This window comes from Coregonus lavaretus (genome assembly GCF_964263955.1).
Source record: "Coregonus lavaretus genome assembly, chromosome: 5".
NCBI lineage: Eukaryota > Metazoa > Chordata > Actinopteri > Salmoniformes > Salmonidae > Coregonus > Coregonus lavaretus.
Genome location: NC_139992.1, coordinates 21,440,566 through 21,466,231, shown reverse-complemented (window position 1 = coordinate 21,466,231; position 25,666 = coordinate 21,440,566). Strand labels below are relative to the sequence as shown.

Genomic DNA, 25,666 nt, shown 5'->3' with positions numbered 1-25,666 from the left:
GGACCACGCAGCCGTCATACCGCTCAAGAAGGAGATGCGTTCTGTCTCCTAGAGATTAACGTACTTTGGTGCGAAAAGTGAAAATCAATCCCAGAACAACAGCAAAGGACCTTGTGAAGATGCTGGAGGAAACAGGTACAAAAGTATTGTGGTGTCAGGACAACGATGCTGATATGCTGTGTAGACAAGAAATCCGCTTGACACAGTACTTGATTATAAAGGTTTATTATATCAAAGGTTCCAGCGTCAATTTACAGATTTCTGCAGAAATCCGGAGAACAACTAACCCAATCTAAAAATGATTATTCTCCCCGTCCTTTTTTGAAACATGGTATTTATCCTATGTAACATAAGATGGGTGGTTTTTGATAGAACAATCCCTGGCCTCCACATATCTCCAAATGTCCTCTATTCCAAGGAGCCCCTGTAGTAATGTTTTCCAGATGTTTCAGCAAAGCAGAGTAAAGTTAATCTATCACACCATTTGCAAACGTCAGCCAAAATTATAAACTGTTCAGATACTACAGTATCTATATCCACAGTAAAACAGTCCTATATCGACATAACCTGAAAGGCCGCTCAGCAAGAAAGAAGCCACTGCTCCAAAACCGCCATAAAAAAAGCCAGACTACGGTTTGCAACTGCACATGGGGACAAAGATCATACTTTTTGGAGAAATGTCATCTGGTCTGATGAAACAAAAATAGAACTGTTTGGCCATAATGACCATCGTTATGTTTGGAGGAAAAAGGGGGTCGCTTGCAAGCCGAAGAGCACCATCCCAACCGTGAACCACGGGGGTGGCAGCATCATGCTGTGGGGGTGCTTTGCTGCAGGAGGGACTGGTGCACTTCACAAAATAGATGGCATCATGAGGAAGGAAAATGATGTGGCTATATTGAAGCAACATCTCAAGACATCAGTCAGGAAGTTAAAGCTTGGTCGCAAATTGGTCTTCCAAATGGACAATGACCCCAAGCCTACTTCCAAAGTTGTGGCAAAATAGCTTAAGGACAACAAAGTCAAGGTATTGGAGTGGCCATCACAAAGCCCTGACCTTAATCCTATAGAACATTTGTGGGCAGAACTGAAAAGGCGTGTGCGAGCAAGGATGCCTACAAACCTGACTCAGTTACACCAGCTCTGTCAGGAGGAATGGGCCAAAATTCACCCAACTTATTGTGGGAAGCTTGTGGAAGGCTACCCGAAATGTTTGACCCAAGTTAAACAATTTAAAGGCAATGCTACCAAATACTAATTGAGTGAATGTAAACTTCTGACCCACCGGGAATGCGATGAAAGAAATAAAAGCTTAAATAAATCATTCTCTCCACTATTATTCTGACGTTTCACATTCTTAAAATAAAGTGGTGATCCTAACTGACATAAGACAGGGAATTTTTACTAGGATTAAATGTTAGGAATTGTGAAAAACTGAGTTTAAATGTACTTGGCTAAGGTGTATGTAAACTTCCGACTTCAACTGTATAATTCTGTGGGCCTAATTCAGATAATGTATGTCATAACAAGATGCCCAGCGCTTCAAGGCAAGCTTCCTCCATCCTCTCTTGCTCTCCCGCAAAATTCCAGTTGCATCTCGCACCCTACACTATGACTGGCAGCACTGTGTGTGTTTGTCTTTCATTATGATTAAACCATGCTGTTACGGCAAAATACAATTTGCTCTTAACAACTTTCCCATACAGATTAAATCGCTTACCCGCTCCATAGCAAGCTGCTCTATCCGCACTGATTGGTGAAGTAATTTAATGTTGAGCTAAATGTAAAAAGAACAGTGAATATTATTCCAGACACTGACATGGAATAATATTGACATGGCTTAAAGGGATACTGCGAGATTTTGAGATTTAGGTTGTTTTTCTACTTACCCAGAGTCAGATGAATTCATGGAAACCATTTTTATGTCTCTGCGTGCAGTTTGGAGATGATTGAAGTTAGCATATCATTCATTTTGCGCAATTACTCCCTCAGTAGCCAGCTCCTCTCAAAAACAGGGAAATATAATATACCTTCTAACAACAATAGTCTTACAAAGCTATACATATTAATATTTTATTTTATAAATTTGTTCATTTTACTGATATTCATAAGAACCGAGATTCTATCCACTTCCCCATTGTGACGACCCTTCCACTCTGTCTGCCGTATTCTCTCTCTTTGCTCTTGTTTCCTTATTAGGATGCCGGTGGGCGGAGTTGGGAGGGTCGTCAGCTACATGGGAAACACCTGGGCCCGGGTGTGTCCCAGGATAAATGGACCTCTTCTACATTCATTGGGGAGACTCTCCATGCAGACACCTTGATTGATTTTTGTTGTGGTAGTTTTGTGGTTTTTGGTTGTTTGCTTTGGCACCTTTCAACACCTTGCATTATTACATTTATGCATGCATAACACTCAATTACACTACTGATTACTGATTACACACACCATTGCTAAGTATATTTAGTTTACTTTAGTTAATAAATATATATTTTGGTATTCCTTGTCTCCACGGTGTCTCCCTTTTTGTTACGAACTTGAGCCGGTTCGTGACAAGTGGGGGCTCGTCCGGGATCTTGAACGTGTTGTGTTTGGGAGAAAACGTGGAGTTAATGTCAAATTCTGTAGGGGCTTTGTTTGTAAATGTTGTTAGTTTGTTTGAGTTTGATAGGCCCAGTATTGGTTGCCTTTGGTTTTTTGGGTTGTGTACTGCGTTGGAGAGAGACATTGGTTAGTTTCCAGGCCCTGCCCAGCCTGGAAACTCTTGCTCTACTCGCTGTTGGGACATCGGTCTGAGGAGGTGAGTACAATCGGCTGTGTACCTCAGTGGGAGATTTGGATAGGGTAGTGACATTTGCTACCCGGAGCTATAGCCTTTTCCCCTGATAGGCTTAGTGATGTGTTATGTTTTGGAATACGTTGGGCATGATTAAATGTTTGTTATTTTTGTGTGGTGTTTGTGGACTGAGCAGTTGTCTCGGGGGCACATCCGTGGCTTGGTGGAATCTACCAGTGTGCTGGAGGGTTTAATTCCTTGCCAGCGGGCTACAGTGCGTAATTACCCACCGCGAATCCGCACGAAGACTAGGGTTGAGTTATTGTAGGTTTTGGGGAAGTTCCATATCCCATCTCTCTTCTGTGGTGCTCGGTGTGATTGTAATTTATCTTGTTGTGTCTGGTGTGCTCAGCAGAGGGGTTGAGCGAGATTATTATTATTATATACAATGCTCAAAAAAATAAAGGGAACACTTACACAGCACAATGTAACTCCAAGTCAATCACACTTCTGTGAAATCAAACTGTCCACTTAGGAAGCAACACTGATTGACAATACATTTCAAATGCTGTTGTGCAAATGGAATAGACAACAGGTGGAAATTATAGGCAATTAGCAAGACACCCCCATTAAAGGAGTGGTTCTGCAGGTGGTGACCACAGACCACTTCTCAGTTACTATGCTTCCTGGCTGATGTTTTGGTCACTTTTGAATGCTGGCGGTGCTTTCACTCTAGTGGTAGCATGAGACGGAGTCTACAACCCACACAAGTGGCTCAGGTAGTGCAGCTCATCCAGGATGGCACATCTATGCGAGCTGTGGCAAGAAGGTTTGCTGTGTCTGTTAGCGTAGTGTCCAGAGCATGGAGGCGCTACCAGGAGACAGGCCAGTACATCAGGAGACGTGGAGGAGGCCGTAGGAGGGCAACAACCCAGCAGCAGGACCGCTACCTCCGCCTTTGTGCAAGGAGGAGCAGGAGGAGCACTGCCAGAGCCCTGCAAAATGACCTCCAGCAGGCCACAAATGTGCATGTGTCAGAAACAGACTCCATGAGGGCCCGACGTCCACAGGTGGGGGTTGTGCTTACAGCCCAACACCGTGCAGGACGTTTGGCATTTGCCAGAGAACACCAAGATTGGCAAATTCGCCACTGGCGCCCTGTGCTCTTCACAGATGAAAGCAGGTTCACACTGAGCACATGTGACAGACGTGACAGAGTCTGGAGACGCCGTGGAGCACGTTCTGCTGGCTGCAACATCCTCCATAATGACCGGTTTGGCAGTGGGTCAGTCATGGTGTGGGGTGACATTTCTTTGGGGGGCCGCACAGCCCTCCATGTGCTCGCCAGAGGTAGCCTGACTGCCATTAGGTACCGAGATGAGATCCTCAGACCCCTTGTGAGACCATATGCTGGTGCGGTTGGCCCTGGGTTCCTCCTAATGCAAGACAATGCTAGACCTCATGTGGCTGGAGTGTGTCAGCAGTTCCTGCAAGAGGAAGGCATTGATGCTATGGACTGGCCCGCCCGTTCCCCAGACCTGAATCCAATTAAGCACATCTGGGACATCATGTCTCGCTCCATCCACCAACGCCACGTTGCACCACAGACTGTCCAGGAGTTGGCGGATGCTTTAGTCCAGGTCTGGGAGGAGATCCCTCAGGAGACCATCCGCCACCTCATCAGGAGCATGCCCAGGCGTTGTAGGGAGGTCATACAGGCACGTGGAGGCCACACACACTACTGAGCCTCATTTTGACTTGTTTTAAGGACATTACATCAAAGTTGGATCAGCCTGTAGTGTGGTTTTCCACTTTAATTTTGAGTGTGACTCCAAATTCAGACCTCCATGGGTTGATACATTTGATTTCCATTGATAATTTTTGTGTGATTTTGTTGTCAGCACATTCAACTATATAAAGAAAAAAGTATTTAATAAGATTATTTCATTCATTCAGATCTAGGATGTGTTATTTTAGTGTTCCCTTTATTTTTTTGAGCAGTGTACAGTGGGGAAAAAAAGTATTTAGTCAGCCACCAATTGTGCAAGTTCTCCCACTTAAAAAGATGAGAGAGGCCTGTAATTTTCATCATAGGTACATGTCAACTCTGACAGACAAATTGAGAAATTTCCATCAGCAAGGGCATTGAAGATGAAACGTGGCTGGGTCTTTCAGCATGACAATGATCCCAAACACACCGCCCGGGCAACGAAGGAGTGGCTTCGTAAGAAGCATTTCAAGGTCCTGGAGTGGCCTAGCCAGTCTCCAGATCTCAACCCCATAGAAAATCTTTGGAGGGAGTTGAAAGTCCGTGTTGCCCAGCGACAGCCCCAAAACATCACTGCTCTAGAGGAGATCTGCATGGAGGAATGGGCCAAAATACCAGCAACAGTGTGTGAAAACCTTGTGAAGACTTACAGAAAACGTTTGACCTGTGTCATTGCCAACAAAGGGTATACAACAAAGTATTGAGAAACTTTTGTTATTGACCAAATACTTATTTTCCACCATAATTTGCAAATAGATTCATAAAAAATCCAACAATGTGATTTTCTGGATTTTTTTTCTTCTCATTTTGTCTGTCATAGTTGACGTGTACCTATGATGAAAATTACAGGCCTCTCTCATCTTTTTAAGTGGGAGAACTTGCACAATTGGTGGCTGACTAAATACTTTTTCCCCCCACTGTATATATATATAAAAAAATTTTTTTATGATTATGGCGTCTAATGTAGACGAGTTTATTCACTTTCCATCAGAGGAACTGTTAGAATTATGTACTAAAGAACAACTGTTGAAGGTTGCTGAACACTACAAGGTTGAAATTAGTGAGAAACGTCAAAAAAATTATATTAGGTTAATATTGAAGTCCAATTTGATGGAGAGTGCTATTCTTGAAGTTACCACTGGGGCAGCCTCTGCTGAGGACTCGTCGTCTCCCCGATATGTTACAGTGGCCGCTCCATCGGTTAGTCATAGTAGTCTTCTTTTTGAACAGCAGAAAGAACTGCTTCTGTTACAGCTAGAGCATGAACAAAATGGACAAAAAGCTAAAATGAAGCATGACGTGTAAAATATGAAAAGGAATTGGAATTTAAACAGGATATGGAGCGTGCTAAAATCAAGCTGCAACAAGAGCGACTAGAGTTGGTTAGGGAAAGAAAGCTCTCAGGGGAGAGTTTGCTCTGGGAAGGTGATCCAGAGTTACCTAGGGGTCGTTCCTTTTTTGGTCATAACCCAGACACATTTGATATTGTTGGGAACTTACGGTTGTTGCCTCAGTTTAATGAAAAGGACCCTGAGACATTATTTTCGTTGTTTGAGCGTGTTGCTGACGCTAGGAGTTGGCCTGATTCTGACCGCACTTTGATTTTGCAGTGTGTGCTGACTGGTAAAGCGCAAGAAGCATATTCAGCTCTTAGTGTAGCCGACAGTGTTAGTTATGATAAGGTTAAAACGGCTGTGTTAGAGAGTTACGAATTGGTCCCAGAGGCTTACCGCCAACGATTTAGAACTTTAAAAAGGGATGATCAGCAGACTCATGTTGAGTTTGTGCGAATAATGTCTTCACTGTTTAATCGCTGGTGTTCCGCCTCTGCAGTTATGACTTTCCAAGGGCTGTGTGATCTGATTATGATAGAGTAATTTAAGGACACAATCCCTGATCGTATAGCTACGTGCATTAACGAACGAAAAATAAAGACTGTCGCTGAATCTGCGGTTTTGGCAGATGAATATGTGTTGACTCACAAAAATGTTTTTGCAGAACCCCGTATTCGGAGTGAGTGGGGGCGTTCGCAGAGATTTGCGCCTCGCTCGCCGAGATACTTAGGTTCCCGGGCACAGTTTCATTCAACTATGGTTGAGCCCGATTCCCGTGGTAAAACTGACTTTGGTCAAGAGTGTCACTACTGTCAAGAATTAGGTCATTGGAAAAATGAATGTCCGGTTCTTAGGTCTAGGGGTAAATTCAGTACAGGTGCTTATGTTAAATCGAAGCCTACGGCGTTAGCTGCGCCTGTTCCACATCAGTTCACTCCTGACACATTGTCTCATGCCCAGGGCCATGTGAAAGGCCATATTGATCCAGACTATTTACCTTTCATTACGGAGGGTTTTGTGTCTATGTTAGGAAGTAAGAACCTAGTGCCAGTAAAGATCCTAAGAGACACAGGTGCCTCTGAATCATTTGTGTTGGAATCTGTGTTACCCTTCTCTGCGGAGACTGATTCGGGGAATAGTGTTCTAATTAGGGGAATAGGTTTGAACACTCTGTCAGTTCCATTGCATAAACTGATGTTGGATTGTGGACTGGTGAAAGGTGAGGTTGTTGTGGGGTTGCGTCCTTCATTGCCTATTGAGGGTATTGACGTGATCCTTGGAAATAACTTGGCTGGGGAGCGTGTGTGGCCTATCGTGTTTCCATCTTTAGTGGTTTCCACTAAGCCATCAATTGTAGGGATTCCTGATGAGAGTGCGCAGAATTTCCCAGAGGTGTTCTCTGCGTGTGCAGTGACGCGTTCTATGATCCATGACGACCTGGTCACGGAACTGGCTAACGAGAAGACCACAAAGAAGTCTGTTACTGCTTTCCCTGTTATCCCGTTATCTGTATCCCGCTCCGATTTAATCAAGGCGCAACGGACTGACCCTACATTAGAAGAGTTGCGGGACCAAATTGTGCCTGTGGAACAGTTGGGAGATGTCGCAAAGGGTTATTTTCTCCAAGAGGAGGTCCTGATGAGAAAGTGGATGTCTCATGGTAGTTGTTTTCTGGGGGAGGCGATTAGTCAGGTTGTGGTTCCAGTTAAGCTTTGTGAGTTGGTGTTGACAACTTCTCACAACGATGTTGCTGGACATATGGGTGTGAGGAAAACCTACAATCACATATTAAGACATTTCTTTTGGCCAAGATTAAAGAGGGATGTTTCTGATTTCATCAAAACTTGTCACACCTGTCAATTAACTGGTAAACCTAATCAAGCTATTAAGCCGGTACCACTGTTTCCTATTCCTGTACTCAGTAAACCTTTTGAGTATCTGATTATTGACTGTGTTGGTCCTCTGCCTCGTTCTAAAAAGGGTAAAAATTATTTGTTGACTGTGATGTGTCAGACCACTAGGTTTCCTGCTGCCTATCCTCTCCGGTCTATCACGACTAAGTCTGTGTTAAAAGCTTTGACTCAGTTTCTCTCACTGTTTGGAATCCCTAAGGTCATTCAAAGTGATCAAGGATCTAATTTCACCTCTAATCTCTTTGGTCAGGTTCTTCAACAGCTCCATATTAAACATCACTTGTCTAGCGCCTATCATGCGCAAAGTCAAAGAGCACTGGAACGTTTCCATCAAACACTTAAGTCTTTGTTGAGAGCTTATTGTACTGAGATGGATAAGGATAGTGAGGAGGGGTTGCCTTGGTTACTGTTAGCCACTAGGGAGGTTTCACAGGAGAGCATGGGTTTTAGCCCAAATGACCTTCTGTTTGGACATAGGGTGCGTGGGCTTTTATCTGTTCTCCAGGATGACTGAAGTCTCCCGAGCCTCCTCAGTCCCTGTTATCATATGTGTGTGATTTTCGGCGACGCTTGTATGCCGCTGGTGAAATGGCTAAAGAGAAGCTATCATCTTCACAGGACAGGATGAAGAGCATATATGATCGCCGAGCTGAGCCTCGTCACTTTAGTCCAGGTGATCAGGTTCTGGCTCTGCTGCCAATTGTTGGTTCTCCTTTTCAAGCCAAGTTTCAAGGTCCATATACAGTGGTGCGCCAGTACACTGAGCAAAATTATCTAGTTGCCACTCCAGAACGGAGGAAAGCACACCAACTGTGCCATGTAAATGTGTTAAAACCCTATTATGCACGTTCCTCTGAGACTGAACAGTGGGAGTCTACAGAGAACGGTAAGGCTGTTCTTTTGGCTGATACTGTTATTTCCCTGGGTTCTGGTCATGCTAGGTCTGTGCAGGAGGAGGAAGATGTTTCTGGTCCCAACGATTGCATACTGCAGGGTAGATTGAAAAATTCAGAGACACTGGAGATTTTAGATAGCCTTCTTACTCATTTACCTGTTGATGGGCGTAAAGAGATGGTTGGTTTGATTCTGAGATTTCCAGGTTTGTTTTCTGATACACCTACACGTACAAACTTAATAGAACATGATATTGACATTGGAGATGCTGACCCCATTTGTCAACGGTTCTATAGAGTTTCTTCAGAGAAACTGCGTTGTCTGGATGCTGAGGTCAGGTACATGCTGGAGAGTAAAATAGCAGAGCCTTCTTTCTCCAGTTGGGCTTCTCCCTGTATCTTGGTCAGTAAATCGGATGGAACAAACAGATTTTGTACGGACTACCGTAAGGTAAACGATGTCACTAAGCCGGATTCATTTCCTCTTCCTCGGATGGAGGACTGCGTTGATCAAGTCGGCGCAGCTAAGTTTGTGAGCAAATTTGACCTGTTAAAGGGCTATTGGCAGGTGCCACTGATGAGTAGGGCACGTGAAATCTCTGCCTTTATTACACCTTTTGGTCTGTACTCGTATTAGGTTATGAGTTTCGGCCTGCGTAATGCACCTGCCACTTTCAGCGACTTATGAACAGGGTTGTCTCTGGTCTGGCCGGGTGCGCTGTTTATCTGGACGATGTAGTGATATATGCAGATACTTGGGAGGAACATTTGTCCCGTATTCAAGCCTTGTTGGAACATCTGGCTGCGGGTCGCCTCACGATAAATTTGGCTAAATGTGAGTTTGCTCAGGCGACTGTTACATACCTTGGAAAGGTGGTTGGGCAGGGTGAAGCGCGTCCTGTTCGGGCTAAAGTGGTAGCTATTGATGCTTTTCCACTACCAACTACTAAAAACGAACTGATGCGTTTCTTGGGAATGATTGGGTATTATCGTGGTTTTTGTAGGAACTTCTCTACTGTGGTTGCTCCCTTGACAGATTTGCTGAAAGCTAAGGCTGTGTACGTATGGTCTTCTCGTTGTCAACAGGCTTTTGAAGATGCAAAGAGGTTGCTTACCTCAACTTCGGTACTGGCTGCTCCTCGTGTGGATTTGTAATTTACCTTGCAGGTGGATGCTAGTCATGTGGGGGCAGGTGCAGTTTTGCTGCAAGCAGATGTGGCTAGGGTTGAGAGGCCTGTTAGTTTATTTTCCAAAAAGTTTAACCATTATCAGTTGAACTATTCGGTCATTGAAAAAGAAGCGTTAGCACTCATATGGGCGCTGCAACACTTTGAAGTGTATGTCGGGTCGGGAGTAGTACCTATTGTGGTCTACACCGACCATAACCCTCTCACCTTTTTGAGGTCCATGATGTGTCCTAATCAGAGGATAATGAGATGGTGTTTATTTTTACAATCCTTCCATCTAGATGTGCGGCACATCCGGGGGACTGATAACGTGATTGCTGATGCGCTCTCTCGTGCGCCCTGTTCCTGAATGTTTATGTGACTGACGATTGTTTGGTTTTCAATTCAATAAATTTAAGATGTTAAAGGGATATTTCCCTTTTTTACACCTTATAGTCAGATGGCTAACAAAAAACAAATATGGGGGTGATGGGGGAAATTAGACAAAGGTCAATGTTTGTGGTCAAATCCCCTCAATTTAATAGTGGCTATTTAAACAACTTTGAATCATGGATTACAGTTTCTCCTGGCCCGTGGACTACTTTTAGGGTAAGGAACCACCTGACTGACTATAAGGTGTAAAAAAGTTAACTATACCTTGATTGAAGTTACAAATCAATCATTGCAAATAGGGCATTCATGGTCAAGGATTTCTTATTAAACTGAATCTGATAAGTTTTTCACATAAAGGTTTTTCCATTTTTTAAAAATGACATGTATGACCCCAAACCCAACCCCCAACTGCTCTATGTGCAATTTATCTTACATTTGTTTAATTTCCGCCACAGATGCTGTCATGAATTGCTTCACCGGCGCAACAAAGGGACAAGTGGGAACGGCTTAAAACAGTAACATGGCATTCAGAAAGTATTCAGACCCCTTGACTTTTTCCACATTTTGTTACATTACAGCCTTGTTCTAAAATTGATTAAATACATTGTTCCCCTCATCAATCTACACACAATACCCCATAATGACAAAGCGAAAACAGAAATTTTAGCACATTTATTAAAAAAACAAAAACAGAACTAGCTTATTTACATAAGTATTCAGACCCTTTGCTATGAGACTCGAAATTGAGCTCAGGTGCATCCTGTTTCCATTGATCATCCTTGAGATGTTTCTACAACTTGAATGGAGTCCACCTGTGGTAAATTCAATTGATTGGACATGATTTGGAAAGGCACACACCTGTCTATATAAGGTCCCACAGTTGACAGTACATGTCAGAGCAAAAACCAAGCCATGAGATCGAAGGAATTGTCCTTAGAGCTCCGAGACAGGATTGTGTCCAGGCACAGATCTGGGGAAGGGTACCAAAAATGGGAGAATCTTCCAGAAGGACAACCATCTCTGCAGCACTCCACCAATCAGGCCTTTATGGTAGAAGCCACTCCTCACTAAAATGCACATGACAGCCTGCTTGGAGTTTGCCAAAAGGCACCTGAAGGACTCTCAGACCATGGGAAACAAGATTCTCTAGTCTGATGAAACAAAGATTGAACTCTTTGGCCTGAATTCCTCCACGTCTGGAGGAAACCTGGAACCATCCCTACGGTGAAGCATGGTGGTGGTAGCATCATGCTGTGGGGATGTTTTTCAGCAGCAGGGACTGGGAGACTAGTCAGGATCGAGGGAAAAATGAACAGAGAAAAGTACAGAGAGATCCTTGATGAAAACCTGCTCCAGAGCGCTCAGGACCTCAGACTGGGGCGATTGTTCACCTTCCAACAGGACAACGACCCTAAGCACACAGCCAAGACAACGCAGGAGTGGCTTCGGGACAAGTCTCTGAATGTCCTTGAGTGGCCCAGCCAGAGGCCGGACTTGAACCCGATCTAACATTTCTGGAGAGACCTGAAAATAGCTGTGCTGCGATGCTCCCCATCCAACCTGACAGAGCTTGAGAGGATCTGCAGAGAAGAATGGGAGAAAATACAGGTGTGCCAAGCTTGTAGCGTCATACCCAAGAAGACTCGAGGCTGTAATAGAGGCTGCCAAAAGTGCTTCAACAAAGTACATTGACATTTTAGTCATTTAGCAGACACTCTTATCCAGAGCGACTTACAGTTAGTGAGTGCATACATTATTTCTTTTATTTTTCATACTGGCCCCCCGTGGGATTCAAACCCACAACCCCGGCATTGCAAACACCATGCTCTACCAACTGAGCTACATCCCTGCCGGTCATTCCCTCCCCTACCCTGGACGAATTGTGCGCCGCCCCATGGGTCTCCCAGTCGCGGCCGGCTACGACAGAGCCTGGATTCGAACCAGGATCTCTAGTGGCACAGCTAGCACAATCACAATTCCAGTGGGTCAGAAGTTTACGTACACTAAGTTGACTGTGCCTGTAAACAGCTTGGAAAATTCCAGAAAATGATGTCATGGCTTTAGAAGCTTCTGATAGGCTAATTGACATCATTTGAGTCAATTGGAGGTGTACCTGTGGATGTATTTCAAGGCCTACCTTCATACTCAGTGCCTTTTTGCTTGACATCATGGGAAAATCAAAAGAAATCAGCCAAGACCTCAGAAAAAAAATTGTAGACCTCCATAAGTCTGGTTCATCTTTGGGAGCAATTTCCAAACGCCTGAAGGTACCACGTTCATCTGTACAAACAATAGTACAAAAGTATAAACACCATGGGACCACGCAGCTGTCATACCGCTCAGGAAGGAGACGCACGCGTTCTGTCTCCTTGAAATGAACGTACTTTGGTGCGAAAAGTGCAAATCAATCCCAGAACAACAGCAAAGGACCTTGTGAAGATGCTGGAGGAAACAGGTACAAAAGTATCTATATCCACAGTAAAACGAGTTCTATATCGACATAACCTGAAAGGCCGCTCAGCAAGGAAAAAGCCACTGCTCCAAAACCGCCATAAAGCCAGACTACGGTTTGCAACTGCACATGGGGACAAAGATCATACTTTTTGGAGAAATGTCCTCTGGTCGGATGAAACAAAAATAGAACTGTTTGGCCATAATGACCATTGTTATGTTTGGAGGAAAAAGGGGGTTGCTTGCAAGCCGAAAAACACCATCCCAACCATGAAGCACGGGGGTGGCAGCATCATGCTGTGGGGGAGCTTTGCTGCAAGAGGGGCTGGTGCACTTCCCAAAATAGATGGCATCATGAGGAAGGAAAATTATGTGGATATATTGAAGCAACATCTCAAGACGTCAGTCAGGAAGTTAAAGCTTGGTCACAAATGGGTCTTCCAAATGGACAATGACCCCAAGCATACTTCCAAAGTTGTGGCAAAATGGCTTAAGGACAACAAAGTCAAGGTATTGGAGTGGCCATCACAAAGCCCTGACCTCAATCCTATAGAACATTTGTGGGCAGAACTGAAAAATCGTGTGCGAGGAAGGAGGCCTACAAACCTGACTCAGTTACACCAGCTCTGTCAGGAGGAATGGGCCAACATTCACCCAACTTATTGTGGGAAGCTTGTGGAAGGCTACCCGAAACGTTTGACCGAAGTTAAACAATTTAAAGGCAATGCTACCAAATACTAATTGACTGTATGTAAACTTCTGACCCACTGGGAATGTAATGAAAGAAATAAAAGCTGAAATAAATCATTCTCTCTACTATTATTCTGACTTAAAATAAAGTGGTGATCCTAACTGACCTAAGACAGAGAATTTGTACTAGGATTAAATGTCAGGAATTGTGAAAAACTGAGTTTAAATGTATTTGGCTAGGGTGTATGTAAACTTCGACTTCAACTGTATGTAAATATGATATTTAATATATTTGCTAAAATCTCTATAAACCAGTTTTTGCTTTGTCATTATGGGGTGTTGTGTGTAGATTGATGAGGAAAGAAAATAATTTATTCCATTCGAGAATAAGGTTGTAACGTAACAAAATTTGGAAAAAGTCAAGGGGTCTGAATACTTTCCGAATGCACTGTAAGTGTATACAAGGCAGAAATATATATCACATATATGAAAACGGCCAAATCTTGTAAATGTATCCACATCTATGCGTTTATTAGGTACACCACCCTGTTTACAAAAATGGTTAGATCCTACAGACAGTTACGTGGCCGTTGCGTGAATTATAAAGCAGGCAGACTGGCATCGAGGCATTCAGTTACTGTTTGTTAGAATTTTAGAATGGGCAAAACAAGTGACTTAAGCGACTTTGAGCGTGGTATGATTGTCGGTGCCAGGCACGCCGGTTCCAGTATCTCAGAACAGGCCGGCCTCCTGGGCTTTTCATGCACGACAGTGTCTAGGGTTTACCGAGAATGGTGTGACAAACAAAAAACATCCAGTCAGTGGCAGTCTTTTGGGCGAAAACAGCTTGTTGATGAGAGGTCAAAGAAGAATGGCAAGAATCATGGAAGCTAACAGGCGGGCCACCAACAGGTAAATAACGGCACCATACAATAGTGCTGTGCAGAACGGCATCTCGGAACACACAACTCGTTGGTCCTTGTCACGGATTGGCTATTGCAGCAAATGACCATACCCGGTTCAACTCCTATCAGCTAAAAACAAGAAGAAGCGGCTCCAGTGGGCACAGCATCATCAACACTGGACAATTGAGGAATGGAAAAGTATTGCCTGGTCCGATGAATCCCGGTTCCTGTTGCGTCAGGCTGATGGCAGAGTCAGGATTTGGCATAAGCAGCATGAGTCCATGGCCCCATCTTGCCTGGTGTCAACGGTACAGGCTGGTGGCAGTGGTGTAATGGTGTGGGGCATGCTTTCCTGGCACACGTTAGGTCCCTTGATACCAATTGAGCAATGTTTCCATGCCCCAAAGAATTCAGGCTGTTCTGGAGGCAAAGGGAGGTCCGACCCGGTACAAGATGGGTGTACCTAATAAACTGGCAACTGAGTGTATATTGCCATATATTACTTTTCCATATGGGCAGTTCATTGCTAAACCATGCTGGGTGATGTCAAATTATCAGATCTGATACAAAATATGACATTTAACTATGTGTACTTTGAGTCAGCTCTTAAAAATGAGGAAACTTTTGCCAATAGAACTTAGCAATTTATTACACATCAATAATTACATGACTTCTCCACACATATAGAACACTAGGCAACATGACAACACAGGGTTGGTGAAAAACAACTAGCAACAATCAAACACTTTAAGGAAATGACAATCACTTCAAATCAAAGTACTATATACAAAATACATTACAGTCAATTACACAGATAGTTACACACATAGCGCAATGTAAAGAAATATCAGAAAGAGGCTTGGCTGAGCAGTGTTCCCACAAACTAAGTTCTTTAAACAGAACCATAATGTTGGATATTAGGTCCAAAACAGCCAGCTAATACTTTTGGTACAAATTTTAAAAAGATTTGGCCAAAAAGTTATCAGAAGTATCCCTGGTGGATAGTGTGAGGCATGGAGAGTGGTCTATGCTTCTCCAGAGTGCTTTCTGAGAGACCTACAGATGTAGGATCTTAATTTGAGACAGTTTGCTAAAGCAGGAAAATAATCCTGCAGCAACAGGAAATGTGAATTATTATGTGGATTATAATAAATTGACATTTTTGTAGGGGTTGATACATTTCATTCATTAGGGAAAATTAAGTCTGAAATTTCAAAGTGGAAATTACAAACTTTAGAAGCCTTTTTAAAACTGAAATACACTACAAGTTTGCATTTCCTGCTTTGCAGTAAAAGTATCATCAATAAAAAAGTGATCAAATTAAGATCCTACATCTGTAAACCCACCCTGGACTTTTTCTAGTGAGCAGAGAGTATTCTACTAGAGAGTGAGTACACAGGATATGTTTGTGGTTCCAGGGGGTTCTGTTAGAGCTGATCACAGCTCAGTGCCAGGGTGATGTCACAGTGATGTCATATCCTCTCTCTCAGAACCAAACAGCATTGACTTTGTCCAGACCTGAAGAGAGCGTGAGAGAGCACAACATCAACTTTGAGATTAAACAAAATCGTAGCATGCATGTAGACATCAGTGGAGGCTCCTCAGTGAATTTCATAAAAATAAAAAAAACATTAAAAAAGTTATGCTTTTTAGATAAAACTATACTAAATATATTCACATGTCACCAAATAATTGATTAAAACACACTGTTTTGCAATGAAGGTCGACAGTAGCCTCAACAGCACTCTGTAGGGTAGCACCATTGTGTAGCCAGAGGACAGCTAGCTTCCGTCCTCCGCTGGGTACATTGACTTCAATACAAAACCTAGGAGGCTCATGGTTCTCACCCCCTTCCATAGACTTACACAGTAATTATGACAACTTCCGGAGGACGTCCTTCAACCCTATAAGAGCTCTTGCAGCATGAACTGACATGTTGTTCACCCAATTAAAGGATCAGATAATGAATCTAGTACTGAAAACATAAGCTACAGCTAGCTAGCACTGCAGTGCATAAAATATGGTGAGTAGTTGACTCAAAGAGAGAGAAAGACAATAGTTGAACAGTTTTGAACAAATTAATTTCTTCAAAAATGAAGGATAAGCAAAAGAGATACAGAGAGAGGGAGAGAGAGAGAGAGAGCTATATTTCATCATTTATTTTCACTTTCACTTACTTAGCTAGCAAATGCAGCTAGCTAGCTAGTTTCGCCTACTCAAACACCTGGCTCAAACAGAGGGATGCTATGTTAGCTAGCTGGCTATGACTATTCAGCACAACAATGGAACTCTTCCAAGTCAAGGTAAGCGTTTGGTTTTACAAATGTATTACCACTGGGGCCCACCTGTGTAACTGCTAAACTGCTTATTGAACTGTACACTGTAATGTTATGATTGTAGAAGGTTTACTAACGCGTTAGTTCTATTAGCTATGTTCACTATGATGTTACTTTAGCTAATATGGTGACAACGATGTAGGCTGTGTGTAGCGGTTATGATTATGCTTTGGCTTGGAAACTTTTTTTCACCTGGTCACATACAGCTGATGTGTTGTGCATTGAAGTCCACAAGCGAAGGGAAAATGTGAGAGGAGGAGAGCGCATAGATGCAAGAAGGAATACAACGTGGCTGCTACGAAAGTGAACTGTGTTTACATGTGATCAGGGGTGTATTCATTCCACCGATTCTGTTGTAAATATTACTTCAACAGAAGCAAACGGAACGAAAACGGGGACAACTGTTGGATTAATGATTACACCCTAGATCAGAATGCCAAGAGTGTGCAAAGCTGTCATCAAGGCAAAGGGTGGCTATTTGAAGAATCTCAAATATAAAATATATTTTGATTTGTTTAACACTTTTTTTGTTACTACATGATTCCATATGTGTTATTTCATAGTTTTGATGTCTTTACTATTATTCTACAATATAAAAAATAGTAAAAATAGTAGGTGTGTCCAAACTTTTCACTGGTAGTGTATGTGTGCTCCAGGTCTAAGGCTTACCTGAGTCATAGATATCCAAGGGTGTGTGTAGAGCTGCTGGCCAGGCTGAGAGGGTCAGGGTGGGGGGGTTGGGGCTGGCCTGCTCCACCTCTATCTTCACATCCCTGTGTATCCCTGGGCTCTGGCTGCTGTGTGTGGCACTCTGTGTGCTGTGTCCAGCAGGGCTGTGGGCTAGGGGGCTCTGAGTCTTCACACCAGGCAGGAGCAGAGGGCTGAACCTGGGGTCTAGGCCTGGGCCATGGGACAGGTGGGGATGTAATACTGGGTAGGTGTGGCGGGGGTGCATGTGTGTGTGAGGGTGAGTGTGTGTGTAGACATCGTGGGCGTGTGTGTAGCTGGCAGAGGTCTGAGGGTTGAGGCTGTAGGCCCAGGGGTCCGGGAGAGAGGCTGGAGGAGGGAGGCTGGGCTGGGGCAGAGCGTGGCCCGTCCACAGAGCACAGTCTGGGGCATGGAAGGCTGCTGGGCTGGGGGAGAAGTCTGGGTGGATGGAGAGACAGGGGCTGGTCTGGGACGGGTAACCTCCATCCCACAGAGAGGAAGACAGTGAACCACACTGGGCCTCCGAGAGAGATACACTGTCTGTGAGAGGGAGGGAGGGAGGGAGGGACCATTTTTATCAGAAAAGGTTGTTAGAGACACAAGTTTCTACCATGACATTTGATTCATTCTAGATCAAAAGTAACAGTACAATGAAAAAAAAAATCCTGTAAATTACTGTCAGCACAGTAGCCAGTAGGTTACTGTAAATTTAAAGTAAATTACTGGCAGCACAGAAGCCAGTAAATTACTGTAGATTTACAGGACCTTTACTGTAACAAATTTACAGCATATTACTGGAACACCTGACTATAGTAACATGCTGTATTTCTATAATTTACAGGGCATTACTGGAAGCACAGTGGTTAGTAAACTGTTGCAGACTTACAGTGCAGGTAGCTAGTGCCAACGACAGGCAGTATTTCTATTACATGTGTTTGATATAGATATTTAAACACTTTCAATACCTATTTTGTCATTTGTATTTCACTGGCCTGAACTACAATTGATGTATCCTATTTTGTAACAGTTTAATTAGAATACATGTATTTTGTATTTTCTAATACAAATATATACTTGCAAGTAGCCCACTTAACATTCTCAGTAACGCTAACATAATCTCTTTACTTGCTATGACTGTGGTATATTCTTGTTTACCTTAGTTTTAATACACTGACTGTAAGTCGCTCTTGATAAGAGCGTCTGCTAGATGACCAAAATGTAAATGTGAAAATTAACACTTGCTAAGCACACTGCTCGGTATTATTCTAATGACATCCGCCCCCAAACAAGGCCACATTTTATTAGAATAATACCCAGCAGTGTGCTTTGCAAATGTACATTTTGACATTTACATTTTGGTCATTTAGCAGATGCTCTTGTCCAGAGCGACTTACAGTATGTGCATTCATTTAACGTTGATAAAAAAAACACATACAATGCCTTGCAAAAGTATTCATCCCCCTTGGCGTTTTTCCTATTTTGTTGCATTACAACCTGTAATTTAAATTGATTTTTATTTGGATTCCATGTAATGGACATACACAAAATAGTCCAAATTGGTGAAGTGAAATGAAAAAAATAAGTTGTTTCAAAAAATTCAAAAAAATAAATTACTCAAAAGTGGTGCGTGCATATGTGTTCACCCCCTTTGCTATGAAGCCCCTAAATAAGATCTGGTGTAACCAATTACCTTCAGAAGTCACATAATTAGTTAAATAAAGTCCACCTGTGTGCAATCTAATTGTCACATGATCTGTCACATGATCTCAGTATATATACACCTGTTCTGAAAGGCCCCAGAGTCTGCAAGCGGCACCATGAAGACCAAGGAGCTCTCCAAACAGGTCAGGGACAAAGTTGTGGAGAAGTACAGATCAGGGTTGGGATATAAAAAAATATCCGAAACTTTGAACATCCCACGGAGCACCATTAAATCCATTATTAAAAAATGGAAAGAATATGGCACCACAACAAATCTGCCAAGAGAGGGCCGCCCACCATAACTCACGAACCAGGCAAGGAGGGCATTAATCAGAGAGGCAACAAAGAGACCAAAGATAACCCTGAAGGAGCTGCAAAGCTCCACAGCGGAGATTGGAGTATCTGTCCATAGGACCACTTTAAGCCGTACACTCCACAGAGCTGGGCTTTACGGAAGAGTGAAAAGCCATTGCTTCAAGAAAAAAATAAGCAAACACGTTTGGTGTTCACCAAAAGCCATGTGGGAGACCCCACAAACATATGGAAGAAGGTACTCTGGTCAGATTAGACTAAAATTGAGCTTTTTGGCCATCAAGGAAAACGATATGTCTGGCGCAAACCCAACACCTCTCATCACCCCGAGAACACCATCCCCACAGTGAAGCATGGTGGTGGCAGCATCATGCTGTGGGGATGTTTTTCATCGGCAGGGACTGGGAAACTGGTCAGAATTGAAAGAATGATGGATGGCGCTAAATACAGGGAAATTCTTGAGGGAAACCTGTTTCAGTCTTCCAGAGATTTGAGACTGGGACGGAGGTTCACCTTACAGCAGGACAATGACACTAAGCATACTGCTAAAGCAACACTTGAGTGGTTTTAGGGGAAACATTTAAATGTCTTGGAATGGCCTAGTCAAAGCCCAGACCTCAATCCAATAGAGAATCTGTGGTATGACTTAAAGATTGCTGTACACCAGCGGAACCCATCCAACTTGAAGGAGCTGGAGCAGTTTTGCCTTGAAGAATGGGCAAAAATCCCAGTGGCTTGATGTGCCAAGCTTATGGAGACATACCCCAAGAGACTTGCAGCTGTAATTTCTGCAAAAGGTTGCTCTACAAAGTATTAACTTTGGGGGGCTGAAAAGTTTGCACGCTCAAGTTTTCTGTTATTTTTGCCTTATTTCTTGTTTGTTTCACAATTATTAATTTTTTTGCATCTTCAAAGTGGTAGGCATGTTGTGTAAATCATATGATACAAACCCCCATTTTAATTCCAGGTTGTAAGGCAACAAAATAGGAAAAATTTCAAGGGGGGTGAATACTTTCGCAAGCAACTGTATCACAGTAATAGCAAGTAAAACGTTTATGTAACCATTACTGGGAATGTAGTTGTAGTTAAGGATACTTTGGTGTTCAAAATATTGTGTATTTGTAACAAGATAACTTCACCCATCTTTGGCTAGTGCAAAGTGCGTTAATCTAATTTTCACAGTAACGTGCCACCAGTTTACTGTGACTTAAAGGAAAATGCAGAGCAATGACGCAATACAATACTGTCAAATTAGCCTACTATACTGTAAGAAAGGAAATGCTACTGTAATCATGTTGGTATTTTACAGTATTTTACTGTAATTAATAGTGATGGGGAAACAAAGCTTCCTGAAGCGTTGAGGCTTTCCAGCCGATTGTGTCAAAAATAGGTTCATTACTCTGAGCTTTATTATCTGTTCACAATGCACAATAGTGACATCTGGTGGTCAGCAATAAATAGCAACGTGTGATTATCAGATAGGTTTTTTTCCCTCTACTAATTTTATCAAAATTCTGTGGCACAGCGGTAAGTCGTTGGCTTACCAGGTTCACATCATGCTTCCCTTTTTTGCCTTCAAGTTTACTATTTTTCTAAAACAGAATCTCTGGCATTATTTAGGATGCTTAAGACAGCTTATACTATACTAAATAAAACAAATTATTTGAACAACAGTGCAGAAGGTGTGGTTTCACATAAAACTATTTTCTAAATAGTGTGCCTACTCTACCTGCTAAGCTACCGGTCAGGTGTAATTACATGTACAAAATCCTAACTAGATGTATAAGTACTGTATCCAGTAGAGGTCAGAGTTTGAAAGCAGCTTAATCTAAGAAAGCACCGGAAACACTGTGAAATCAGTGGGATCTCGCATTTTGCAACACACGGTTTGAAAAAGCATGTGATCGAACGAAGCGTCGGACGTCATTGATGACGTACTTCTGATAAAGTGATACACGCATCGGCACACTGCTTCGAAGTATACTGCTTAGCCATTTCGACGCATGCCTCGGAGCTCCAGTATCAAACGTAAACTAGTAATTACATGGGATTAGTGCAAGCAGGTTGACTGCTAGGTATTTGTATATTACAGCATACCAATAAATATTTGGTGTTTTATATCACTTGCACTTGTAAAGGCCTTAACAAAGGCTTCTAAACTGGCAGTGACTACAAGGTGAAACAGATCAAAAGGGCATGGCTAAACACTCAACCATTAAAGGTTTGAGACTTGCTGCCTCTCTGATTTTTCCCCTATATACATTTAATTGTTAGGAAACTACTAGCACATATCACTTAAATTGGTACAGCACTTTCACTAACAGGTACAACAAGTATAGCCTCTCACAAGGCACACCTCAAAATGTGTTAATGAGCCACAACATCACCATGCACCAACAAAAGGTTTTTGGCGCTCAAAAATTACAATATGGTACTGTATTCTGTGGGGGTGGTACTGAATTACAGTAAATTACTGCAGAACAGGTAATACAGTATTTCATTGTAAAATTGCATTGCTCTTTATAGTACTGTACTGTAACATAGAATTACAGTAGCTAACTGTAAATGTTTTTCTGTAAATGTACAGCAATTTGTTACAGTGAAAGATAATATACCTATATGAATAAGACTATGAATTTGACATAATTCAAACTATGAGTAATTATATGAAAGTCCCTGTGTGTTCCTACCTTTCCACAATCCAGCCGAGGCAGAGGTGTGTATGGGAGTGCTCCTGGAGCTCTTAGTCTCTCCAGTGAAGGCACTGGTTTGGCTCAGAGCCCTAGAGAAATGTTCATCCACCACATCCCCAATGTCACCATGGAAATAGGTGAACAGGACACACCTGGAGCTCAGGTACTCTGCCTCAGCTGGCTGGCTGTCCTTCCCATTACCCCCACAGCCCCCCAGCCCAGAACCCTCCAGGCCCCGTTGGACCCATTTCTCCCCAGCTAGTCTCCCCCCTCCTCCCCCACGCTGCTGTTGCTGTCTCCCCCCTGGACACTGCTGCTCCACGCTGTCCTGCTGCATCCTACTGTACACACCCAGCTTCTTCTACAGAGAGAGAAAGAGAGAGAGGGAGAAAAAGAGAGAGAGAGAAGGTTAAAGTACGAAAAATGCATCTCAAAGGTTCAGCCATGAGAGCACCAGTCTGTCTGTCTATTTTGCGCCACAACGGTCAAACCACATGATTAAACGTGTATGCCACATACACTGAGCAAAATAGCCTACATCAATGCCGTTGTTCAAAGTCATACTATCCGTTACAAACTTCAATTCTCTATGACCTCCATTTTAAAGGAAAACGAAGTTGAAGAATGGGCAAAGTTACAGACCGAAGTTTATTCAAGAAGTTGTAGGAGTGAGACCGAAGTTTATTCAAGAAGTTGTAGGATGTTTCTCAGTGTGTGTTCTGGTGAAAGTATGTCGACTATGCAAATGCTCGTGGCCGTTCCAAAATAACCATTATCAACAACATTCCTGAGAGACAGTGACGAGTTGTCATTAGCCTACATCACCCTTCTGACGGAACGAGGAGATTAATAATCCGAGTCATTCTGCATGACCTTCTCTAAATACACGGCGAGAAACGCTTCAATTTTTCAAATGGTAACTTTATGAGTTTTGTGTTACTCAGGAGTCAGTACTCTTCGCTGTGAACTGACATCTGCGACGTGCCAAAACATTCAGCACGGAGTGTATTCGTGCCTAAAGCACCGTGCGAATTATGGGAACACTAAAATAGTCTAGTATTTAAAAAACAAACAAATATTACGCCGTCAACAAACTATTTCAGAGCAGTGTGTACGTCTAGTCTGGACACCCACCTGCTGCTGGTGCTGCTGCTGGTGCTGATGATGATGGTAGTATGCCGCTTTGTACGCTGCTGCCGCTGCTGCTGAAGACGCAGGGAGGTAGTGAGCTCCATAACTCTGGTAAAACATCACATCCAGACAACTCATGGCTGGGCTGGCAGGGGCTCAGAGAGAAACACAGCCTGGATCAGTGCTCCTCAAACGGATGTAATCCTCACGTCCACCGCTGCCTCCATATAAACCATGACTGTGACAATAGGCATGCTGTCGGTGAAAGGAGCTGTTTGCATAAAGACATTACCGAGCCACTAGGACCAACACCTCGTACTATGCCAAACCAAACCCGAGTGAAAGTGATAATATACATACCCGACAAAACTCCACTTGGCCAAGTTATTAGAAGCTAAACTGATTGGAGGAAAGTTTTAACGGTACTGTATGGACTATGGAGGGAGAGGAGGGATGGGACTCTGCGCGCAGATGCCCATGGAACTCATACACGCGACTCGAAGTAGAGGTATGATGAGTGTAGCTGCCACATTTATTTAATTTAATAAATCCCGTTTTACATCAACAATTGTCACAACGTGCGTTACAGATACCCAGCATAAAACCTCAAGACTTGGCCTCGAGGTTCAGTGAATTGTAATTGTAAGCATCTTCAGATAAGTGAATGTAAATATTCAGCATTGTGTCATGGACTATCTTTAATTGTATGTTGATTGTCATTTTAACCCATTGATTGTAGTCTATCCATTGAGTGTAGTCTATCCATTAAGTGTAGTCGTATATGTTTGGGGAATTACATATACTAACCTATAGTAGAACATTTGGCCTAGTTTTCCATTAAACTTGGCAGGCTCTGACATGACCCCAAAACAGGGAGAAAAAAGAAAGTGGCATATTTGACTGCAGTATAAAAGACTCCCATCAATTCTGTAACAGAGGGATGTCAACATTATTATCTACTTATATAACCATATTCATACTTCACTGAATAAACCAGTGGAACCAACGAACTGAACCACACTGACTGACTGGATTCACCTGACTATCCTACTCTTTTCCCAATTCCAAATCAAAAGATTTTGAATAGGAATCAGGAATACATTGCTTTTCCAAACACCCACTCCTTTTAGATCTATAATAAGAACCTGTGTGGAGGGGCCAGGGTTTGGTTTGGAACATGGCTCTTAGCTGTCTTTGGTCCTTTGACTAGTGAGGAACTCAGTGGAAGATGTTAATGAGTGATCTGCTGCCACCTGCTGGTGACATCCAAGAGATCACAGCTCTCAGACCGACAGAGGTCTCACAAGAGAATTACGCCATAGAATTACATATCACTTAATTGAATAGGATCTCTGTGGGTCTCACCACTCCTCTCTGACCCTGAGTAAACCTTGTGTTTCTCACATGGCTGGTGCTTCTGTTCCAGGCTCCCAGCTATAGACCTGAATAAAGATTGTAAATGGTCCTGGCCTGTGATTTCAGCACCAACTCTGTAGATGGTGTGTCCGTGTCAGTTTTTGTAGAGCATAGACAGCTGTTCTTGAGAGGCATTTGCAGTGGAGAGGAGAGGAGAGGGGACGGGGGAGAGGAGAGGAGAGGAGAGGAGAGGAGAGGAGAGGAGAGGAGAGGAGAGGAGAGGAGAGGAGAGGAGAGGAGAGGAGAGGAGAGGAGAGGGGAGAGGAGTGAAGAGGAGATGGGAGTGGAGGAGAGGAGAGGAGAGGAGAGGAGGTGGGAAGGGAGTGGAAGAGAGGAGAGGAGAGGCTGTAAATAACACAAGTGCTGCTGAGGATGATGGTGATGATGGGTATTATGAGGATATTTGTAGGAGAGGAGAGGTGAGCCTGCAGAGCCAATTCAGGTGCTGCCTGGTCTGGTTCAGACCCTTAGTGTAGAGTAGAGCAGGATAATGAGAGGACTACAGATAACAGAGAGATGGCTGAGTTCGCTGAGTCCACTTGTCTCTCAAGTGAGTTCCATGATGAAGCCTGACGTCCTACGCTGCTGTTCATACACACTGGAGGAGCAGCTGCCCTACACACACACACACACACACACACACCCACACACACACAGAAATGACGCATACACAGACACACACACACACAAATGACATGTAAACACACACACACACGAAAACACACACACACACTCAGGGGTGAAGATATCAGTGTGTATATCCTGAAGGGCTCATTCCCACTGCTCATCTCATTACAGAAAGACTCAGTGTAAAGGGTCTAATTTACCTAATTCTGCTGTTTTAGAATCCCTGTGATTCTCTTCCTTATGTATGCCATGTATAAATTAATGGGATCTTGATATTATTTTATTATTGATATCAGTGTGTGTTGTTTTGCCCCAGTTTTAGAAAATGGGGTCACACATATGAGATGCAGGAACAGCATATGCTGTGTCTGTATTATTGACTATAAGAGCTGTACAGGTTATGGGGCAAAGCTCGATCTCTCTATTTTATTTATTTCTCTTTATCTCTTTCTC

The 25,666-nt window shown here is 43.1% G+C and overlaps 1 protein-coding gene across 1 annotated transcript; it reads right to left on the bottom strand.

Moving 5' to 3' along the window:
• Positions 1-15,751: 15,751 nt before the first annotated feature.
• LOC311129363 (transcription cofactor vestigial-like protein 3) lies at positions 15,752-23,308 on the bottom strand (the record flags this gene model as incomplete). The annotated part of the gene is made up of 4 exons (XM_084161627.1): positions 15,752-15,807; positions 17,295-17,873; positions 22,037-22,400; positions 23,174-23,308. The coding sequence occupies 4 exons, from the start codon at positions 23,306-23,308 to the stop codon at positions 15,776-15,778; spliced, it is 1,110 nt and encodes a 369-aa protein (XP_084017753.1). The 3' UTR covers positions 15,752-15,775.
• Between the last annotated feature and the right edge of the window lie 2,358 nt (positions 23,309-25,666).